This window comes from Rhipicephalus microplus, chromosome 8 (assembly GCF_043290135.1).
Source record: "Rhipicephalus microplus isolate Deutch F79 chromosome 8, USDA_Rmic, whole genome shotgun sequence".
Taxonomy (NCBI): domain Eukaryota; kingdom Metazoa; phylum Arthropoda; class Arachnida; order Ixodida; family Ixodidae; genus Rhipicephalus; species Rhipicephalus microplus.
In genome coordinates, this window is record NC_134707.1 from 137597605 (window position 1) to 137622108 (window position 24504).

A 24504-nucleotide genomic window follows, 5' to 3' on the forward strand; every position below is an offset into this window, starting at 1 on the left:
AGCCAATCAAATGCCGTTATTACACCGATGTTTCCTGCACGACGAATATTGGCTACTGATTGGCTTGCCATTATGTAACCATTATTAGTAGGAAATTTTTCAAACCAGAAGATTTAAACAATATGCCTCGATGACCCGCTCTTGTAGCTTTGCAGCCCTGTATACTTGGGGCAACAGAAAATTGAATGCTGAGAACTGAAAGCAGTTACCCGATCTATTTCATCTTTAATACCTCATTCCCTTTGCTAACACTAGAAGTGTAGTTTATTTTTTTACCAATTTATCTTTTGCAATAGCGAGTGCTTTATTTGGTACTGGTATTTGGTACAGCAAATCGAAAAAAGTCGTTAGGAAGTAAATGTTGAAAGCGTATGTCCCCCACATGGTAATCGAGAATATTCATAGTTTAGAGCATTTTTTTGTAACTAAAACATGGTGATGGTGCTTCCGAATGAGCATAAGCTAGCCGAACAGTGCACCACCGACAGTCTGCAGACCATTTATTCTTTGTTTTTTTATTTATTTGGTACAACAAAAAATGTATACATTGAAAAATATATATACACAACTAAAAAAGGCCCGCTCTACTGCAGGTCAGGTTGCGTTGGGGGCACAGTGACAGTGGTGCTGTCAAGGCCCTGGCTGCTGTGGCTGGGCAGGAAGCCAGCTGCCGCGAGCAGCCGATAATCTGCACTCTGAGAGTGGGGATCATCGGGCTGCTCCACAACAAATGCTTCTCTGAAGCGCCGCTTCCTGCCCCCACAGCGATCACCAGACCCTGGCAGCATCCTCTTAATAAAGTTGAGGGCCTCCGCCTGGTCGCACCCTGCTTTTTGGCGGATGACATCTGCATACAAGAACAAAAATACCATAGCACACATGAAGCACTGCAGTACAGAGAATACACAAGGGTACACACACATAAAACAATGAACAAGTCTAACCTGTCACTAATCTACAGAGCCTCAGGTTCACAAAGGCCCTTTTCCCTTTTCTGCCATGAAGGCTGTACAGCACTTGCACGTCATGTGCCAATACAGCCTTCATGGCATTCACACCAATTTCTCGGAGGCCAAGTCCCCCAATCTGCAGGAGTTGCTTGCGCTGTAAAAAAATGCAAGAAGCATAGATGGGGTAAACGCAACAGCACATCGAAATGTTTTCATGATAAAAATCTGCAAGAAGAGGACACTGAAAACAACAACTTGAATTTTTGGGCATCACAACATTTCATTGTTTTTTTTCGCTAACTTCAACTCAATTGACCTAAAATGGTTTCCACATCAGCCCTCTCACACTCAGTGTGAGAACCTTTCAGAGTCCTTCTCTGAATGCAGTTTCGCTGTTATGAAATCAAATACAACACTGTTATAACCCTTCATAAATATTGATTCTAGCTATGAAATAGTATAATTACTTTGTACAGTGCTCGAATTCCAATACACGTTTCTTCGAGGTTACAATGTCTTTGCCTGAATGTTGACCAGGAGTAGCTTCTACAGGTGAAAAATGATAAAATATGTGGAATTCAAAAAGAAGCTAGGACATGTTTTTAATCAATGTATTGTAAGCAGAGCACAACAAGATAAATGAACATGATCAAGGCATACTAAGAGGCAACCTTAGAGCGACCAAATCTTGGTCATAGATTAAACTGATAGAAAAATAAAGGTCGCACTAGATGGTCGCACCATTTGCTGTTTATATTTTTCTGTGATAGCCAACAAAGAGGCATGTCGCTATAGAAATCTCATCACAATAAACAAAGGTGCATTTTTCTTCACACTGCGAAATTGGGTGCATGTTAGATTTTTAAAAAAGTAAGAAATCGGCTAACACAAGGCATGGTGAACTGTAGCTCAAAGTAGAGAGAGCCGCAGCGGACACGAAATAGGGTGATAAATGAACAAAATTACTGAATGTCTGTTTTAAGCAGGCTATTGCTAGTCACTGCCCATCAAACACACGATGCCGCCTACATCGTCTGCTAGCTTAGGACAGTTCACTCGGACTTCACAGACTATAGTAAATATAGTCGAATCTCATTAATTCCAACACACTTAATTCGAACTGACGCTGTGGTCCTATCAAAGCTATACCGCGCTCCGAAAATGCTCTCAGCACCCCGCCCAATCCTGCGGTGGCACTTCCGAAACCTCATCGCTGTGCTTGAAGAAGAAAATGAAGAAAAGGAAAGAAAAGACTGCGGTGGAATGTTTGCTAAATGCCAATCTGCGACATTCCTGTGCCCCGCTTCGGCTTTTTCCGTCCCTGCCACGTAGAGACCCTTCTCTTCTTAACACTGCGCATGAAGAGAAAGAGGGGAAAAAAGCTGTCGCAGAGAGTTGGCTCTCTCATGCCGATCTGCAACGCGCCAGTGTCACGCTTCCCTGTTTTTCGTTCCTGCTATGTAGAGACTCTTATCCTTTCAACACCGCGCATGAAGAGAGAAAAAAAAAAAGCTGCCGCGGAGTGTTTCTCTCTCGAATGCCGATCTGCTTTTCTCCAGGTGGAGACGCTCCTCCATTCTCATCATGTGCTGGCCACGCTCCGGCTGCAGCGCAGATGGTAACAGTGGAAACACAGTTGTCTTCGAAGAGTGTCAGCACTGGACATTGCCGCGCGTAACTTCTTTTGCCCGGAGAATACTGAAGCCGAAGTACAAATGCTTTGCAAACTGCACGCAAAACTTGTTGACTCGTTGCAAGGCCAACGTGTACAGACATGTATTGACAACTTTAATTAACGACGGATGTCCTGTAATTTGTGAATAAAACTTCTCCATGCACATGCATCACTGCATGGTGAGCCCTCCGCTCGTTTACCGTATTTACTCTATTCTACCGCGCCCTCAATTGTAACGCGCGCCCGGTTTCCACGACAAAAAAAAAACTAAGACATCGGTTGCAACGCGCACCCTTTTTTCTCGTTGGCCCGCTTGATCACACCACTCGCGAAAACGACTCTTTTTGAGAGCGTCTTCCGTTTAAATATGAAGTACGGGGGAAGCTTATGCCTATCTGACGTGCAACAGAGCATTGCTGTCACTCTAGTTTTACCGTGGCCCGATGTCAGTACACAAACTTGCTTCGCCCCCTTCTCCTAGACAATTGTGGTGCCAAGCATGTCGAAGTAAAGGGGCGTGTGATCGGCATTCCCGATTTGCCCAAGCAGGTAGCCGTTGTTGTGCCGCAAGTTTAGGAGGAACCTCTGAAGACTCTGAAGCTTTTCTTCGTACTCCTCCGGCAACTTCCGGCATATGCCCGTTCGCCTTCGGAGGGAAAAGCCTTTTCTCTTCATTAAGTTCGTTATCCAGCACCTGCTCGCTTTAAAATGGCTCTGCATTAGCCCTTTTTCTAAGGCTAACTGCATAGCCTGCACTTGGAGCAGTTCTGTCGTCACGGGCCGCTGTGCCGCTCACTGCTTAATCACATACTCGCCGAGCAGCTCTTCAATTTGTGGAAACCGACCCTGCTGTGGTCCACTGAAGCCTTTGCGTGAATCCTTGCTGTCGACAATATTCTGCTTTTGTTTCCGCCAGTCCTGCACGCACGTTTCGGGAACTCCGAATTACCGCGATGCGGCCCGATTTTTGTCCGTTCCGGCACACGCGACGACTTTTCTTTTAGAAGCAGCATTGTGGTGCACGCGTCGAGTTTTTGGAGTCGGCCCTACCATGCCGTCGATGCTAATGTACTACAAGATGACGAACTCCTCAGCACACGTATGAAGTGCCGCGCAAGGGAAACACATAGGCAGAAATGACCGACGCGCCATGCCGACGCACGTAGGAGGCGGCCATTTTGTAAGTGGCGATGGCAATAGAATGACCATATTCATTTTTTTTTCGTACTCGATTCTAGCGCACATGCGGTTTATGAACTCTCTTAACCGGAAAAAAGGTGCTTGTTAGATTAAGGTAATTACGGTAACTTTCAATATTTTGAACTTCTTTTAATTTGAACAAATTTTCTGGCCTCTGGAGTACGAATTATTCATATTCGACTGTAGTACAGTGGCTCATGAGATAACCTGACTAGTTTGTTTCCCGAAACACCTAAAGCAGTACTAAATTTCTGCATGTTACATAGGCATATTAAAAATCAAGAAATATACACCAAAGCTGCAGCCACAGCTTTACTCTGCACAGCTGCCTCCACTTCTCCAATTGTACCAGCAGGCAGCCGGGGAAGGTCAGAGGGGCGCTGTGCTGGCTGGGCGTGCTGAGGCACGGACAAGAGCCGTACCTTGTGCTTCAGCTGTCGCACCTCCTGCAGAACCTCTCTTTGTTGCTGCCGGATGCCAAGTTGGATCCGCAGGATCCGTAGCAATAGAGCTGAAACATACAAGAGTACATACCATATTTACTCGCACAATTTGCATCCTCACATAATTTGCTCACCAGTATAATTAGCCAGCCTGCTTTACTACAAGAAACTTTTTGCTCGCATACTTGGCCCTCCCCAACCAGCCCGAGCCACCTTGCCAGCACACACACAGACACATTTGACTTCATGATGCTCTGGTCAGGCACATCTCTTGTCGAGCAGGTGAGTGCAGTCTTACACAAAATGGACTGAGTGCAAGGTCCCTTCTTCCATGAACTTTTATGCTTTCCCTAGAATATCGAACTTGAAAATTGAAACCTGTTTATGTGTAGTCCGAAATGCCTAAAGGTTTGCCTCCTATCTTCCCACCTCTTCCACGGCAAGAATGTATTCCAGAGACACAGCACAGATGTTGAACGCGTGCAAGGACCTGTCACTAGATGAGGCAGGTTTTCGCACTCATTTTTTTTTCGGTTTCGCCATCTGGCCATTGCGTTTTTACCATTCCTTGTGATAGGCTACAATAATTATATACGAGGCAGATTGCTGTTATAAAGCTTACCGAAGAAAACTGAAACCGTGCTACCGCTAAGCACATCAGCGTGGAGTTCTTCGACATGCAATATTCAGTATGGGAGCCAGCAGAAGAGTGCGTTGAATAAGACTTAGCATAGAAGCTTGGGTTTGTTGGTTAGATATCGGAGGGAACACAACGCAATAGAAGACTGGGACAAGGAATGGACACACACACACATGAAGGGCGACACACACAGCACTGTGTTGGCATCGCGCTTCCTTGTCTGCATCTTACATTACGTTGGGTTCCCGACAATTATTGGAGAGTACTTATGTTCTCTGGTATAACCCTGTCGTGGGAACTGGTTTTTGTGAGCACTGTTCGGAAGAACTTCAAGAAAATGGGGGCATTTGAACAGGCTTAGCAAACAAATGACAATCCGCTTTGAGACAGCTGTGACAGCGCCTGCAACATATATTCCCAGTTGAGCTTTTAGGCCAGTGATTCCAACTAGCTTCGCACATGACCGGATTGACAAAAAAAGTACACATAATACGCGAGTATATACCGCATTTGACTCTGTAGCTTTGATGAACCAGGCAGATACACAAATTTATCCAAAACTCCATTGATTCTGTTGCGAAATTATTCAACAAACAAATTGCGATGTTATCCATGTGTTATCCATGTTGTCCATACGATTGTGGCACTTTACCATTGCAGCTTTCCAGGAGGCACACATAGTACAGCGTTAGTTCACCACTCGCAGTTAATTGTATGCAGTAGGTTGCTCACAGCAACTGACTGCATGCAATGGTGAACATCTTGCATGCTTGCACCGCTGTTTCAGCATGCTGGCTGCTTCCCATACGGCTATCAATTGATGTTCACAAAATTGGGAAGATGAAGAAAGACTACACAGTGCCCTCTGGCCACCCTATACTCCAAACCTCCAGCCAACAAACAAACAAAAGAAACAGAAGTATGCAAATGAATATTATTCCTAATGCAGCTGGAATGAAGTGTAGTTTTCACCAATTCTGTGTGTTAAGTCAATATGGAGTGAGTTAACTCCATAAAGTAGCTTTTCTCATAACAGTGTTCACTCTATTGTAACACAAGCAGTGACTTCATAGCATCTAGAAGGAAAAATAGAATCTTCAGTATTTGATAGAAATGTGAGGCTCTACCTTAAAACAACAATAATCTGGAAGAAGAACTCATTACATTCGAAAAAAAAGAGGTAGCACAGTTGATCCCCTTTACAAGAGACACTGATGTAACAGACAAACGGGGATAAGAGGCACCAGTGTGCAGGCTGACATTTGGCCCATCATGCATCAGGCACTCCGTAGATGCGCCTGTCCAGACGGGAGCCCTGCAGTCAAGCATGCTGAGCAAGACTGTTGACCACTGTACAATGACACATTGCCACAAAATTTCAAAACTTCATTTCACAGACTTCTGCAAAAGCTTCTTACACTATTGCATAATTTTTGCACAAGCTTCGCTCATTCTTACGTGATTTTCGTCAGAACATATGTGTTGGAAGTTGTATGTCCCCAAAAACTTGCACAATACAAATAGCATACATTAAAGTCTATCACTTAATACGTGCATAGTGTAACAATGAAAGGAAACTCACGCATGGTTTGCTCCGAGCCTTCCCCGTGCGGTGCCTCCTTGAGCTTTGGAGAGCACTGTACAGCTAGAGCAAAGTAGCAGCAATCCAGTGTTAATGGCAGGTTAACAAGACAACAAAACTAACCCCCATATTCATAAACGCTCCCTGACTCGGCTTTCACCCTTCACTTGACAGAGTTGAGCACTGTGCCGCTGCTCGTTTGAAAGCGACGCTGCGCTACTCGAGAATCGCAATTTTTTCTGCTTAGAGACGGCGCTCCCATCAGCCATCTCAAGTGAAGGTGAAGCGTTGAGTGGAGGGACGTTCTAGAATACAGGGGTAAGATTGCTTGCAAAAACACTACAATAGACACACTTAATTTTTACACTTCATCTATATTGTACAGCTACACACATTCTGCATCCTTATAATGCAACATATACATACAGGCTTATAAGGTAAACACTGTAGGCTGCTCAAATAACACCTACACAAAAAAATTACCCAAAAGTGGCCATGGGCAAAGTACTTTTATTTTAAACTCACAAAACTTTTGCGGTGATGGAGAATAAATAAGACAGGTTACGCTTGGAGGCACATGAGACCTTCGCAGCTTTCATAAAGTACAAAAAACAATATGGTATGTGTATGTATGTACGCATGAAGCTTCAGCCTTTACATACGGTTTCTTGAAAGAATCGACTATGAATTTTATGGCACCTGTGTCCTTCAGCGCAATTGAAAGCCTGCTGATCAATGTGTGCAATCGTGGAATAGTTACATGGAAAATGGCGTGAAACACCTAAAATCAAATTTTTCTAGCTAGGAAATATGCAGCTGTGTATACACAACACATGCTGCAAACAGTGGGAGGTGACCACAAGAGTGATTTGAGTGTAAGCGGCAGTATTCCGCATTCATGCACCCCGCCATTTTCAACTGTTGCCCAAAAGCAGCACCACTTCAGCGTGCTACTTTTTTTTTACATCATAAACAGCACGGAATACAGCAAGGATGAAAACAACATATGCAATTAAATTTTGAGCACTATTTATGGTGCGCATGATTGATTGATTGTTGATATGTGGGGTTTAACGTCCCAAAACCACTATATGATTATGATAGACGCCGTAGTGGAGGGCTCCGGAAATTTAGACCACCTGGGGTTCTTTAACGTGCACCTAAATCTGAGCACACGGGCCTACAACATTCCCGCCTCCATCGGAAATGCAGCCGCCGCAGCCGGGATTCGAACCCGCGCCCTGCGGGTCAGCAGCCGAGTACCTTAGCCACTAGACCACCGCGGCGAGGATGGTGCGCATGAAAAAAAAAAGCCTTTCTACAACGACGAATTCATAATTTGCCTTCACGGACCTTCTGTTAGGCTGCACCACATACAGATTTTTTGTGGCTTTCAAAAGAGATTTGAAAAAAAAAATAGTAACTGTGTTCACTCGTCATGAGCGCACTCACTAAGTCACCCTCATTTCAGTCGCCAAAATTTTGAATTTTTTTTTCTTCCACATATTAAACACACACCTTACGTTCATCCGCTGAAGTCCCACAGGCTCCCCCCCCCCTTGCCGCCTTCGCTCGCTGCCACGTGCCATTTTATTTTTGTTTCTATTTGTTCACGGAACGTCCCCTGTCTTTTTTAATTATCTCTTGTAACATATGTGGCATTATCTTGTTCCCGAGGTGCCACAGGTGCTCGGCTGTGTAGATGCACCATTAAACTAGTATTTTCGATCAACTGTGCATTTCTGATGTTTACCTTGCAAGTACGTAAAACTGGCATGCTTCTTGATCTACGATACACATGTGGCTTGTCTCACTTTGAAGGAAAAGTTAGCATACAATGGTGTAAATGCTTATAATTTGAAATATTGAGGCAGCAGCACACCGGAGATGATCATATGGTAAAGAAACAAGTGCTGCCTTATTACTGGCAAGTTGTCACTTATATGTACAAATAAATTTTGCGAGCTAAAAAAAGTACAAAAGCACAGCGAGGCTATGATGTGGTTCAACCTGTGGATTCGCTTCATTTATCACGCCATATGATGAAGCTTCCTTTGGTAAAACTGCTCAGATAAGAAAAAAAGTTTGCTGTCCAATACAGCAACTATACAAAGTGTGCACGTGCATCTCGCAGCGCCTTTTCGTCACTTCCGAAATGCGCCACCAACATGCCCGGGCACCAACCGAATCTATCGCCTACAACTGCCATGTTGTCTCCTCGTGCTTGCACCCGTTTAGTTTTGCCTCACGATGCAAGTTTGAGAAATTATGAGCTGCTAGTGAGGCAAGTTGATTTAGTAGTCCACGCAGAGGGAGCAGAGCTTAGGGTATTTCTTCGCTGAAAGTTATAACCTGAAATTGAGAACGCACATTCCGATTTTCCTAAAAGTACCAGCGTATTTGGCTGGTGCAGATTAACAAAAGCTACTTGAAGAAACTTTGCAATATTTGCATCTTCAGGTGCAACTTCATTACGGGTAAGTGCCATAGCCAAGTATTTACCTGCAAACAGATATAGCTTACCAAGATACTGTACATACAAACTTGTCCGCAGTTAAAATCATGATGGCAAGGAAGGCGGTTAAAATCGTGATGGCGATCACGGAGATTTGGTATTGCATTGAAACAAACTATAAAGAATGGGAAACAATATTAGTTCACTTTGAAGTATAGCCGATCGGTTCAAGTTGGGCGTCATGATTTTTTTTAATTAGTCAATTAATTCTATACACGGTCTCTATCATGTTCAGTGACTCCACTGTACATTAGCGTACAACAAAAGCAAAATACAAAGTGAAAAGTGTGTTAAAGCATATGCGAAAAATAAAGTGATGACTGGCATTACCGCGGCACACAGCACGCAATGTCGCTATCTGCCTTGTATAATATTTTCCTCGACTATTTCCACAAATTGCAATCAAAGAGGCTCAAGCTCAACATCAGCACTGTTTAAAACACTTGGGGGGGGGGGGCATTGCTACTTTGGTGGCGTAGGCCGTGACAATATATTCATAATATTATATCTCTTGTAAACTTGCCTAGCTCTGCACGACTAGTTTTCGATGGCAGCAGCTACGCTTCGCACATCCACTCTTAAAATTGCGGCTCGAGAGATTTTGAGCTTTCACTTGTTTTTGGGCAAGGCAATTTGTAGTGAAAGCAAGATAATAGGCCCTCGTAGGTTGTGGCGGGCAGTCGGTGTACGCCGTGGCTGGTATATGTGTCGCACATCTTGATTATCTGGTCTTGTATCGAGTGAACGAGCGAGGCCTTCCTAATCCAATGAGCTCGTTAAAGTAAGACAACAAAAAACCACAATGCTTCCACATTGTTCACAGCAACAGATGACGAGCCCCCAACAAACCGCACTGCAGCACGTGAACTGCCGTAAGTACCCAGGGAGTTACACGGGCATGGCGGGAGAGGGCGACAACGGCAGAAGTGACATCACTAGAACACTATGTATAAAGGGGACATTTAAAGACTTTTTTCCCATTTTTAAACTTCGTGCACTGTTCTGTCACAATTTATAGCTCAGAATAGTTGTATTTTGAAAAGGGCACTAATTCATAAGCCCAATGGTTCAAGGATGGGTGCATTTAGGGGGCCCATTTTACGTTTTACTTATGCCCTTCAAGAACTTGCTTACAGGGCCAAAGTCCTGTTTCAGAAAGAACACGCTAGTGCGTGGCCAGCAGTCCGTCAAGCATTAGTGCTGGTGAGATTTGGAAATGCAGCGCATGAGCATCCTCATCTGCTACTTCTCTGCTCATGCTCTCGGGGCTTACTTGCGAGGCACGGTCCTTCGAACTTTTCATTTTCACACTGTAAATCAACTGATACCAACTCTGCCTTCCATTATTTAATAAACCAATATTTCATGGTCACGAGGACGAGCTTAAATGTTTGCTACATCAGACCTGAACAGCATTTTGAGTCATCGAAACTTGCTAGTTGCAGCGAGCATTATGCGAAAAATATGATGTGCTTTACGGTGACAACTTGCAAAACACTGCAGCAACGATTAAAATCATGCATTTTTTGTGCTCACAGGAAATCCCTGAAGCAGGAGGCACTGGGCTAGATAAATTGTGCAGCTAAAATACGGATGCGCTTTCCAATGCTGTCATGCGTACAGGCGGAGAAATGGCAGACAAAACTGGGCGCACCCCGATTCTATGCGCATGCGTCCCATTCACAAGCCTCGCTGCCAGTTAGCACTACATGGCTCACTGTCCATGAGCTCGCTTGTTTCCTGTAACAGTGGACCATACGGTACACCTATTTAAAAACGAGGATAGAATGTATATAATGCAGCATCTGATGAAGCCATGACGATGTGTTGCTGATGAAATCTGGAACTCTAGTTAGTACCCTTATTGTTAACCAGCCGACCGACTAGCAAAAAGATTTGCGACTGAAATGATGGCATCTACACCTGCCCTTAAAGGGACACTGAACAAAGTTTTTGCCGCCGAGATTTTCAGCTAAAGCAAAAGATTGGGCCATGAAATTCATAGACAATAATAATTTCAAGCAGAAACTTCGAAAACATACTGAATTTAATGAGCCTTTTACAAAATGCCGCGTCTAGCTCTTAGACATGGCGTTTTCTAAAAGGTCGCGACATTTATTTTTCAAGTTTTTTTTGTTATTCAAGACAAATCTACGGTGCATTGTTCACAGAAAAGAAAATTGCCTCGGTATGATTTCTTTGCGAGCAGCTAGCTAATTTTAAGGCAGGCGCGTTGATTCGTGAACTGAAGGATGCGAGTGATCGATCTTGTAAGTCACACAAATGGAGCAGAAAATGTGCATTATCATTTATTTCACCTAAATATCACACGTATGTGACTTATTGCCGGTGACAGGTGATCAGGATGGAGTCGACAAGTTGCAAATCTGAACAAGAATTCACTCGAATGAAAAACCAACCTATACTCACGTGCACGGTGAAGTCGAACACGTCGTCCGTCAATGTTGTCGCTGATGCCCGAAAAAAAAGAGAAGAGGACAAGCGACGGGGTCGTCTCTTTCTATAATGTCGGCGGAACTGCCAGACAGCCAACACAAAAGGCATCGGGTTGACATTCCTCCATCTGGGCATCAGTCGCTCCACCCGGGCATGCAGCTGCTACTGGTTCTACTACTGTCCTCTTCCCCGTGCCTCTTCCCGACATTGCAGTGTTGCTGCCATACTCGCGAACCTTTTTAAATTAAAGCACGCAATCATGTATTAGAGTGCGCCATACTAAACTTAAAAACAGTGCGCAGGTACATTAGATCACGAAGCGCGGTCCACGCCATCACAAGAGCAATTAGAGAGAGGAAACAAAGAAAACAAAAATGTATAAAATATTTTGTCTCAATATGATCCGCAATCCAGTTTCCTGCAGCGGCTTTTGGCTCTGTATGAACGGCCAAGCCAGTGCCAAGCCAAGCTTGCTTCCCTGATAAGCTGTTTGTTTCCATCGAGAATTCAACAGTGAACTGGCAATTTGTTTAGATGATATTGCTAAAGGGCTTGAAATTGAATATTTCTCTACGTACTACTGCTGTACTTTTCCTCTCTGTTTCCTGATCACAGTGATGAGATTGAGGAGGTTACAATTTAGAAAACAGCAAGTGCAGCTCAAGCATTGCTAGTATCGCTGTTTCGGTAATAAAATGTTACAAAGATTTTGCCCCGCGACCTGCTTGCCGTGTTCGAGCTCCCAGTAGAAATTTACGGTGCCGCGTTTGAAAGAGTTGAATAAAATTGCAATATTACGACAGAAAGGCTCTGAAGCAACTTCGCATTTTATCAGGCCTACACCTCCCACACCTAGGCGAGTAAAACTCGTCGATATTGTCTTGCAAAGCTGTGTATAATATTTAAAACACATTCTTTAGCTCACGATGAATTGTTCTCTCGTGTGGCTTCTCCATTTGGTACTGTCATGTTAACTTACAAAGGCAACTTTCCGTATTTAGTCTCTTTAGATGTTGCAAAAGCTTTACACGTGGTGTGTATGCCATACTGATAATTCTCCTCGTAACCTGGGTCCGCCTCTTTAAACAGCGTCACATTTTATTGTTCGCAATTGTGTTTGTTTTATACTGTAAGCGAGCTGTGTGATTTCATCAATATTCACGAGTGTTCCCTGACTATATAAACATGTGCGTCTTATTTGGTGCGGTGCACGTTTGTATGTAGCAAAAAATGTCATTTCGTCAGCGTGTGTCTGCATACACTTGCATGCCCTGCAGTACGTGTACATAATTAATGCAGTAAGGACTGCAATGCATAGCCTTGCATGGGACATATATTCCATGCACCCTCAGAGAAATGTTGTTTGTTATGAGCCTACTGTTTATCATTACATTTTTTTTCGTTAAAGTTTTATCTCCATATAAAGCAGCTGTATACAGGCACGAGCTTCAGCAGCTTCCTCGTTGTTCCATTTTAAATAAAAACACCAAGCCTACCCGAATCAATGATCTGTTTGCTATCATTACTGTTATGTGTTCTACGATGTACACAAGGACAGTAGTATACAAAAAATAGGGAGGGAATTGAATGCCCTGCCTGCATGGCTGCGCTGTTTCACAAGATCAGGCGCTGCGCTGTGAAGCTTCCTACCGGCCTGCAGAAATTCAAGGGAGCGTATAATAGCGTGGTTCAAGAGGACTTGTGGGGAATACTAGACACACTGGGTGTAAAAGATGGAGTCACTAATCGTTTAAAGGAAATCTATAAAACTAACAAGGTAGTTAAAAAGTGAGAAAAACAAGTATCCAAGCCCACAGTGGTGAAACGTGGACTTAGGCAGGCGTGCCCGCTGTCACCCTTCTTATTCATGATGTATCTACAAGGATTAGAGGCCAAATTAGAGGCAAGGGGACTTGGCTTCAACCTCTCTTTAGTCAAACAAGGAAAACTCATTGATCAGGCACTACCAGCATTAATCTACGCAGATGATATAGTGCTAATGGCCGACAAAAAGGAACATTTGCAGAGGTTGATGGACATCTGTGGTATTGAGGAAGATAGGTTAGATTTTAGATTCAGTTTGGAAAAATCAGTAGTCATGATTTTTAATGATAACAAAGGTAGTGAGCTTAGAATACAGGAAGTCATGATAGAGATAACAAATAAATACAAATAACTGGGCATACGGATAAGCAATGGGACCGAGTACCTGAGGGAACACGAAATATGCGTGACGACTAAAGATAACAGGAACGCAGCAGTGATGAAAAATAGGGCACTGTGGAATTACAATAGGTATAATGTTGTGAGAGAAATATGGAAAGGGGTCATGGTTCCTGGGCTGACGTTCGGCAACGCGGTCTTGTGCATGAGGTCAGAAGTTCAAGCAAGATTAGAAATTAGGCAACGTGAAATATGTAGGCTTGCTTTAGGAGCTCACGGGAATACACCAAACCAGGGAGTACAAGGTGATATGGGATGGACATCATTTGATGGCAGGGAAGCTAGCAGCAAGATAAAATTTGAGAAGCGATTGAGAGAAATGGGGGAGGAGCGTTGGGCTATGAAGGTTTTCAGCTACTTGTACATGAAGAATGTCAATACAAAATGGAGGAAGCGAACCAGGAAATTGACTGGTAAATACTTAGAAAACAGCAGGTGGCCAAACCAGAAAGAACTATCAGTTAAAAAGGAACTGCAGGAAACGGAGACTGACATGTGGAGAATTGGCGTGATTAAGAAGTCCGCACTAGAGATTTATCGAACTTTTAAGCAGGAAATTGCCAAAGAAAGAATCTATGATAATACTCAGGGTAGTTCTCTACTGTTTGAGGCCAGGACGGGAGTATTGCGAACCAAGACATATCGGGCCAAATATGAAGAGGTAGACACAATATGCAGTGCGTGCGAAGAGAAAGAAAAAACTGCCGAACACTTTACAATGCTCTGTAAAGGGCTTCACCTTATAGTTCAAGATGATGGCGCAGAGTTTTTCAAAGCACTGGTGTTTAGGGACAGGGAGGGCAAAATAGACTTTAAGCGGGTAGACTTAACTAGAAGGAGGTTATCTGATTGGTGGCTAAAGTCAAGGCACGATTGAAAATTAAACCCTTCACTTCAAAGTACCCGTCCAACTTTACTATTTAAAGGGGAAAAAAAATCTAGTGGTTAGTTCACTAAGCATTACGGCTAGGTGACGTTAGCCGCCGCCCGATCTAAAGGGTACGGCCACATCCATCCATCTATCCAGCCAAGAATATGCTCTCTGGCTTATTGCTCCAGGCCTAGGATTTTCTGGCCTCACCGTTGAATTGTTTGCTCGGGTTGTGGCTTGCAAACATTGCGGTTTTGGGCTTCGTATCATCTTGTTCCGTCATCATGTCCTCCAAGTGGAGGACATGTCGCAGTGTGAGGAGGGAGTACGACAAGGCGCTGATAGAATGAGCTATCAGTCTTACCAGGCAGGCGGTTGAGAGCGCACCGAGGCAGCTGACGCACACCAGCACTATCCGCTTCCTGTATAATACAGGCCAGGGAATTATAGAAACACAGAGCAGAAATCAACTCTTGTGCCTCTCTCATGCACTCACAAGGCGGAACCTGCTTCGAACACTGAGGACCGAGCTAAGCAACACCATGCGTGACGATAAATCATGGTCTCCTATTGCAATAATGATTAAGGCACGCATGCAACTTAAACCATTGTCACGCAAGATGAATTCACAACACCATCGAAGTGAACCCAAGGCACGTGCTGATTATTATGTACAGTATTAGCACTAAATTCATGCAGACGTTTAGTTGGCGCTGCAGTAGGCCTAGTTGAAGGAATGGCCACAGCTACTTCTGTGATGGAGAACGGGCTCATTAACATCTTCATGTAGATTAAAACGGCTTACACCGAAATGGCTGGGAGTGTCACGCTATCCCTAGCAGTGGCACATGCAGTTGCATATTTAACGATTACAGAAATGGCGTACCGATTTCCAAAGCACCTATCAATACTTCCGTCAAGGCGTAGCACCAAACACTTTATCGCACATTTCGGGAAACATTCCTTTTTCTCCCAATCTGGTGGCTAGGCATGACTACGCCCAAGAATAAGCATGTTATTATGTATGTCGGAGGTATTTTCATCTGATCCTTGAAAATTTATTTCCCTAAACCCATGGAAAAAAAGAAAATGGAATTCGCACCTGTCATCACATTGCACCCCATCACAGGAATGGGATCAGATTGGCCTGGCGCTCAATACTCCCTTACGATTAATCCTAGACCTCGGTCTGGCACCAGCTCCAGACAAAACCATTTATAATCTCCTGTCTGGCACATCTGCTTTACTCTGCTCTCTCTCAACCAGAGTGCACCATGTACCTGAGGTTCACCCCTGGTGGATCTTTTTCACTGTTTGTGAATTGCACACAAAGCCCTTACTGGTAGATCCTATTCCCAATTCTTCACTATTATCACGGGAGGCCACTCTTTGGGCAGCTTACATCACGACATGTGCGTGTCATGATGTCAGTGCCGTCTTTTTCAGAGTCGGCGCCGTCTTTTCTTTCTCTTTTGCTCCTTCCTTGTCCTATGTTTCTGGTGTTGCGCTGCAAACAAGTGAAGATGTTAAAGAACACCAGATCTTCAAAATTTGCTTCTCATTAATATATCGTGGTTTTGGGAATTAAAACCCCAGATATATTGAAAGAAGATGCATGAAAAGGGAAGGATGATATTGGAAACTGGCAAAAAAGGGATGACATACTTCTTAAGCTATGCTGCCATTGAGATTTTCAGCTGTTCACGCGATTCTCACACGTAGCTTTGATGCAGCTATGCACATATCACACAAGCATGCTGACTGTACAGTTAGTATAACTGCAACCTTCATGTACCCAGCCTTCATGTACCCTCTATGACATTTCAGAACATCTGAGTCAGTGTTAGCATCAAGCTATGTTCTTCATGCTGAGGAACCAGTGTGATGAGTTACCATTTCTACAGAATGAAGCCCTGTCTACCTGGAACAAGCTGCAAGATATATAACTAAACGGCCCTTTTCAGGGCCAGTCAATCTCTGTCCGGCTTGGATGCACCAACTGATTGCCTTTATCATCAACCCTCAATAAAACTAGCAAATGTTTGTACATGTGCAAGCAGTGTCATTCAATATCTTAGGAAATGCTTGTGAAGCAATTTCAAGGAGAGTCGTTTTTCTAATCTCATAGTGAGGCATTAGGAACACCTTAGTCACACCAAATGCCATTATTCAATGAGAGGAACAAGAGAAATATTTCACTGGGAACTATGAAGTAAACAAAAAAACAAATGTTTTCAGATACTGTGAGATCATTTCATAAAAAAGCTCAGAAGTTGCTATATGTGGCCATATTTAATCTGTGCAAGCATCGTGTGGTTACAAAATTCTGTACCAAACATAGGTTCAGCTTTCTGGAATAGACCGCGCTGCACAAGCTAGCTCAGTGCATGCACTTCTGTACCCTGCCAGAGAATATTTTTACCACCAGTATGTTGTAACGTGAAGTGAAATGGTGATTGCATTCTATGGCGCGTCCTGCAGGACCCCAATAAAGTTGTTTCACTTGATCGGTGGGTTGCTGTAAGCAGAACATTTCCAAGAAAAATCGTATAGTTTGGAGGAGGACTTAAGCAAGGAAAGGTGTAGATAAAACACTGGATTCACTGGCATTATCCTCACCAAGTTTTTGAACGCGAACGCGCATACGCGTTTTTGAACACGCACACGCGTACTCGTTTTTGAATGCGCACGCGTATACTCGTTGTGAATGCACACGCGCATACTCGTTTTTGAATGGGCACGCGCGTACTCGTTCTTGAATGCGCACGCGTATACTCGTTTCGGAATGTGCACGCGCATACTCGTTTTCGAATAGGCACGCGCATACTCGTTTTTGAATGCGTACACGCATACTCGTTTTTGAATGCACACGCGCCTACTCGTTTCGGAATACGCACGCGCATACTCGTTTCTGAATGCGCACGCGCATACTCGTGTTGGAATAGGCACAGTCGTACTCGTTTTTGAATGCGAACGCGCATACGCGTTTTTGAATGCACACGCGCATACTCGTTTCAGAATTCGCACGCGCATATTCGTTTTGGAATAGGCACGTGCGTGCTCGTTTTTGAAAGCGAACGCGCATACGCGTTTTTGAACATGCACACGCGCATACTCGTTTCGAAATACGCACGCGCATACTCGTTTTGGAATGCGCACGCGCATACTCGTTTTGGAATAGGCACGTGCGTACTCGTTTTTGAATGCGAACGCGCATACGCGTTTTTGAACATGCACACGCGTACTCGTTTTTGATTGCAAACGCGCGTACTCTTTTTGGAATAGGCACGTGCGTACTCGTTTTTGAATGCGCACGCGCATACGCGTTTTTGAACATGCACACGCGTACTCGTTTTTGAATGCGCACGCGTATACTCGTTTCGGAATGCGCACGCGCATACTTGTTTTCGAATAGGCACGCGCATACTCGTTTTTGAATGCGCACACGCATCCTCTTTTTTGAATGCACACGCGCATACTCGTTTCGGAATGCGCACGCGCATATTCGTTTTGGAATAGGCACGTGCGTGCTCGTTTTTGAAAGCGAACGCGCATACGCGTTTTTGAACATGCACACGCGTACTTTGTTATGAATGCACACGGGTATACTCGTTTTGAATGCACACGCGCATACTCGTTTTTGAATAGGCACACGCATTCTCGTATTTGATTGCGCAAGCGCATACTCGTTTTGCAATAGGCACGTGCATACTCGTTTTTGAATGCGCACGGGCATAGGCTTTTTTGAACAGGCACACGCTTACTCGTTTTTGAATGCGCACGCGTATACTCGTCTTGAATGCGCACGCGCATACTCGTTTTTGAATGCAAACGCGCATGCTCGTTTCGGAATACGCACGCGCATACTCGTTTTGGAATGCGAACGCGCATACTCGTTTTTGAATGTGCACGCGCGTACTCGTTTTTGATTGCGCACGCGCATACTCGTTTTTGAATGCACATGCGCATACTCGTTTTGGAATAAGCACGCGCATACTCGTTTTTGAACGCGCACACACATACTCGTTTTTGAATATACACGCGCATACTCGTTTTATGATGCGCACGCGTATACTCGTTTTTGCATAGGCACGCGCGTACTCGTTTGTGATTGCGCACGCGCATACTCGTTTTTGAATGCACACGCGCATACTCGTTTTTGAATGGGCACGCGCGTACTCGTTGTTGAAGGCGCACGCGCATACTCGTTTTTGAATGCACACGCGCATACTCGTTTTGGAATAGGCACGCGCATACTCGTTTTTGAATGCGCACACACATACTCGTATTTGAATGCACACGCGCATACTCGTTTGGGAATAGGCACGTGCATACTCGTTTTTGAATGCGCACACGCATACTCGTATTTGAATCCACACGCGCATACTCGTTTTGAAATAGGCACGTGCATACTCGTTTTTGAATGCGCACGCGCATACGCGTTTTTGAACAGGCACACGCGTACTCGTTTTTGAATGCGCATGCGCATACTCGTTTTGCAATAGGCACGTGCATACTCGTTTTTGATTGCGCACGCGCATACGCGTTTTTGAACAGGCACACGCGTACTCGTTTTTGAATGCGCACGCATATACTCGTCTTGAATGCGCACGCGCATACTCGTTTTTGAATGCACACGCGCATACTCGTTTCGGAATACGCACGCGCATACTCGTTTTGGAATGCGCACGCGCATACTCGTTTTTGAATGCGCACGCGCGTACTCGTTTTTTATTGCGCACGCGCATACTTGTTTTTGAATGCACATGCGCATACTCGTTTTGGAATAAGCACGGGCATACTCGTTTTTGAACGCGCACACGCATACTCGTTTTTGAATGCACACGCGCATTACTCGTTTCGGAATAGGCACGCGCGTACTCGTTTTTGATTGCGCACGCGCATACTCGTTTTTGAATGCACACGCGCATACTCGTTTTGAAATAGGCACGCGCATACTGGTTTGGAAGGCAAACGCGCATACTCGTTTTTGAATAGGCATGCGCGTACTCGTTTTTGAATGCGCACGCGCGTACTCGTTTTTTAATTCGCACGCGCATACTCCTTTCGGAATAGGCACGCGCGTACTCGTTTTTGAATGCGCACGCGCATACGCGTTTTTGAACATGCACACGCGTACTCGTTTTTTTTAATTCGCACGCGTATACTCGTTTTGAATGCGCACGCACATACTATTTTTCGAATAGGCACGCGCATGCTCGTTTTTGAATGCGCACAAGCATACTCGTTTTTGAATGCACACGCGCATACTTGTTTCGGAATTCGCACGCGCATACTCGTTTTGGAAGGCGCACGCGCATACTCGTTTTTGAATAGGCACGCGCGTACTCGTTTTTGAACGCGAACGCGCATACGCGTTTTCGAGCATGCAGACGCGTACTCGTTTTTGAATGCACACGCGTATACTCGTTTTGAATGCACACGCGCATACTCGTTTTTGAATAGGCATGCGCGTACTCGTTTTTGAATGCGCACGCATATACTCGTTTCGGAATGCGCACGCGCATACTCGTTTTCGAATAGGCACGCGCATACTCGTTTTTGAATGCGCACACGCCTACTCGTTTTTGAATGCACACGCGCATACTCGTTTTGGAATACGCATGCGACTACTCGTTTTTGAATAGGCACGCGCGTACTCGTTTTTGAACGCGAACGCGCATACGCGTTTTTGAACACGCACACGCGTACTCGTTTTTGAATGCGCACGCGTATACTCGTTGTGAATGCACACGCGCATACTCGTTTTTGAATGGGCACGCGCGTACTCGTTCTTGAATGCGCACGCGTATACTCGTTTCGGAATGCGCACGCGCATACTCGTTTTCGAATAGGCACGCGCATACTCGTTTTTGAATGCGTACACGCATACTCGTTTTTGAATGCACACGCGCCTACTCGTTTCGGAATACGCACGCGCATACTCGTTTCGGAATGCGCACGCGCATACTCGTGTTGGAATAGGCACAGTCGTACTCGTTTTTGAATGCGAACGCGCATACGCGTTTTTGAATGCACACGCGCATACTCGTTTCAGAATTCGCACGCGCATATTCGTTTTGGAATAGGCACGTGCGTGCTCGTTTTTGAAAGCGAACGCGCATACGCGTTTTTGAACATGCACACGCGCATACTCGTTTCGAAATACGCACGCGCATACTCGTTTTGGAATGCGCACGCGCATACTCGTTTTGGAATAGGCACGTGCGTACTCGTTTTTGAATGCGAACGCGCATACGCGTTTTTGAACATGCACACGCGTACTCGTTTTTGATTGCAAACGCGCGTACTCTTTTTGGAATAGGCACGTGCGTACTCGTTTTTGAATGCGCACGCGCATACGCGTTTTTGAACATGCACACGCGTACTCGTTTTTGAATGCGCACGCGTATACTCGTTTCGGAATGCGCACGCGCATACTTGTTTTCGAATAGGCACGCGCATACTCGTTTTTGAATGCGCACACGCATCCTCTTTTTTGAATGCACACGCGCATACTCGTTTCGGAATGCGCACGCGCATATTCGTTTTGGAATAGGCACGTGCGTGCTCGTTTTTGAAAGCGAACGCGCATACGCGTTTTTGAACATGCACACGCGTACTTTGTTATGAATGCACACGGGTATACTCGTTTTGAATGCACACGCGCATACTCGTTTTTGAATAGGCACACGCATTCTCGTATTTGATTGCGCAAGCGCATACTCGTTTTGCAATAGGCACGTGCATACTCGTTTTTGAATGCGCACGGGCATAGGCTTTTTTGAACAGGCACACGCTTACTCGTTTTTGAATGCGCACGCGTATACTCGTCTTGAATGCGCACGCGCATACTCGTTTTTGAATGCAAACGCGCATGCTCGTTTCGGAATACGCACGCGCATACTCGTTTTGGAATGCGAACGCGCATACTCGTTTTTGAATGTGCACGCGCGTACTCGTTTTTGATTGCGCACGCGCATACTCGTTTTTGAATGCACATGCGCATACTCGTTTTGGAATAAGCACGCGCATACTCGTTTTTGAACGCGCACACACATACTCGTTTTTGAATATACACGCGCATACTCGTTTTATGATGCGCACGCGTATACTCGTTTTTGCATAGGCACGCGCGTACTCGTTTATGATTGCGCACGCGCATACTCGTTTTTGAATGCACACGCGCATACTCGTTTTTGAATGGGCACGCGCGTACTCGTTGTTGAAGGCGCACGCGCATACTCGTTTTTGAATGCACACGCGCATACTCGTTTTGGAATAGGCACGCGCATACTCGTTTTTGAATGCGCACACACATACTCGTATTTGAATGCACACGCGCATACTCGTTTGGGAATAGGCACGTGCATACTCGTTTTTGAATGCGCACACGCATACTCGTATTTGAATCCACACGCGCATACTCGTTTTGAAATAGGCACGTGCATACTCGTTTTTGAATGCGCACGCGCATACGCGTTTTTGAACAGGCACACGCGTACTCGTTTTTGAATGCGCATGCGCATACTCGTTTTGCAATAGGCACGTGCATACTCGTTTTTGATTGCGCACGCGCATACGCGTTTTTGAACAGGCACACGCGTACTCGTTTTTGAATGCGCACGCATATACTCGTCTTGAATGCGCACGCGCATACTCGTTTTTGAATGCACACGCGCATACTCGTTTCGGAATACGCACGCGCATACTCGTTTTGGAATGCGCACGCGCATATTCGTTTTTGAATGCGCACGCGCGTACTCGTTTTTTATTGCGCACGCGCATACTTGTTTTTGAATGCACATGCGCATACTCGTTTTGGAATAAGCACGGGCATACTCGTTTTTGAACGCGCACACGCATACTCGTTTTTGAATGCACACGCGCATTACTCGTTTCGGAATAGGCACGCGCGTACTCGTTTTTGATTGCGCACGCGCATACTCGTTTTTGAATGCACACGCGCATACTCGTTTTGAAATAGGCACGCGCATACTGGTTTGGAAGGCAAACGCGCATACTCGTTTTTGAATAGGCATGCGCGTACTCGTTTTTGAATGCGCACGCGCAAACTTGGTTTTGAATGCACACGCGCATACTCGTTTTGAAATAGGCACGCGCATAGTCGTTTTTGAATGCACACACGCATACTCGTTTTGCAAAAGCACGTGCATACTCGATTTTGAATGCCCACGCGCATACGCGTTTTTGAACAGGCACACGCGTACTCGTTTTGGAATGCGCACGCGCATACTCGTTTTTGAATGCGCACGCGCGTACTCGTTTTTGAATGCGCACGCTCATACTCGTTTTTGAATGCACATGCGCATACTCATTTTGGAATAAGCACGCGCATACTCGTTTTTGAACGCGCACATGCATACTCGTTTTTGAATAGGCACGCGCGTACTCGTTTTTGATTGCGCACGCGCATACTCGTTTTTGAATGCACACGCGCATACTCGTTTTCGAATAGGCACGCGCGTACTCGTGTTTAAATGCGCACGCGCATACTCGTTTTTGAATGCACACGCGCATACTCGTTTTGGAATAGGCCCGCACATACTCGTTTTTGAATGCGCACACGCATACTCGTATTTGAATGCACACGCGCGTACTCGTTTTGAAATAGGCACGTGCATACTCGTTTTTGAATGCGCACACGCATACTCGTATTTGAATGCACACGCGCATACTCGTTTTGGAATGCGCACGCGCATACTCGTTTTGGAATAGGCACGTGCGTACTCGTTTTTGAATGCGAACGCGCATACGCGTTTTTGAACATGCACACGCGTACTCGTTTTTGATTGCAAACGCGCGTACTCTTTTTGGAATAGGCACGTGCGTACTCGTTTTTGAATGCGCACGCGCATACGCGTTTTTGAACATGCACACGCGTACTCGTTTTTGAATGCGCACGCGTATACTCGTTTCGGAATGCGCACGCGCATACTTGTTTTCGAATAGGCACGCGCATACTCGTTTTTGAATGCGCACACGCATCCTCTTTTTTGAATGCACACGCGCATACTCGTTTCGGAATGCGCACGCGCATATTCGTTTTGGAATAGGCACGTGCGTGCTCGTTTTTGAAAGCGAACGCGCATACGCGTTTTTGAACATGCACACGCGTACTTTGTTATGAATGCACACGGGTATACTCGTTTTGAATGCACACGCGCATACTCGTTTTTGAATAGGCACACGCATACTCGTATTTGATTGCGCAAGCGCATACTCGTTTTGCAATAGGCACGTGCATACTCGTTTTTGAATGCGCACGCGCATAGGCTTTTTTGAACAGGCACACGCTTACTCGTTTTTGAATGCGCACGCGTATACTCGTCTTGAATGCGCACGCGCATACTCGTTTTTGAATGCAAACGCGCATGCTCGTTTCGGAATACGCACGCGCATACTCGTTTTGGAATGCGAACGCGCATACTCGTTTTTGAATGTGCACGCGCGTACTCGTTTTTGATTGCGCACGCGCATTCTCGTTTTTGAATGCACATGCGCATACTCGTTTTGGAATAAGCACGCGCATACTCGTTTTTGAACGCGCACACACATACTCGTTTTTGAATATACACGCGCATACTCGTTTTATGATGCGCACGCGTATACTCGTTTTTGCATAGGCACGCGCGTACTCGTTTATGATTGCGCACGCGCATACTCGTTTTTGAATGCACACGCGCATACTCGTTTTTGAATGGGCACGCGCGTACTCGTTGTTGAAGGCGCACGCGCATACTCGTTTTTGAATGCACACGCGCATACTCGTTTTGGAATAGGCACGCACATACTCGTTTTTGAATGCGCACACGCATACTCGTATTTGAATGCACACGCGCATACTCGTTTGGGAATAGGCACGTGCATACTCGTTTTTGAATGCGCACACGCATACTCGTATTTGAATCCACACGCGCATACTCG

General features: G+C 45.2%; 1 protein-coding gene across 2 annotated transcripts; it reads right to left on the reverse strand.

The window, feature by feature from the left end:
• Positions 1–499: 499 nt before the first annotated feature.
• LOC142768753 (uncharacterized) lies at positions 500–11722 on the reverse strand. 2 transcript variants are annotated; one of them, XM_075870753.1, is made up of 4 exons: positions 11436–11722; positions 6491–6553; positions 4248–4336; positions 500–847 (listed from the first exon to the last, which is right to left on the reverse strand). In XM_075870753.1, exons 2-4 carry the CDS (start codon positions 6492–6494, stop codon positions 569–571), a joined length of 372 nt encoding a protein of 123 aa, XP_075726868.1. In that variant the 5' UTR covers positions 6495–6553; positions 11436–11722; the 3' UTR covers positions 500–568. The 2 variants fall into 2 exon arrangements, 1 of the variants encoding a protein (XP_075726868.1); XR_012885429.1 differs by lacking the exons at positions 4248–4336; positions 6491–6553; positions 11436–11722 and adding an exon at positions 945–1989 and having other exon boundaries at positions 724–847.
• Between the last annotated feature and the right edge of the window lie 12782 nt (positions 11723–24504).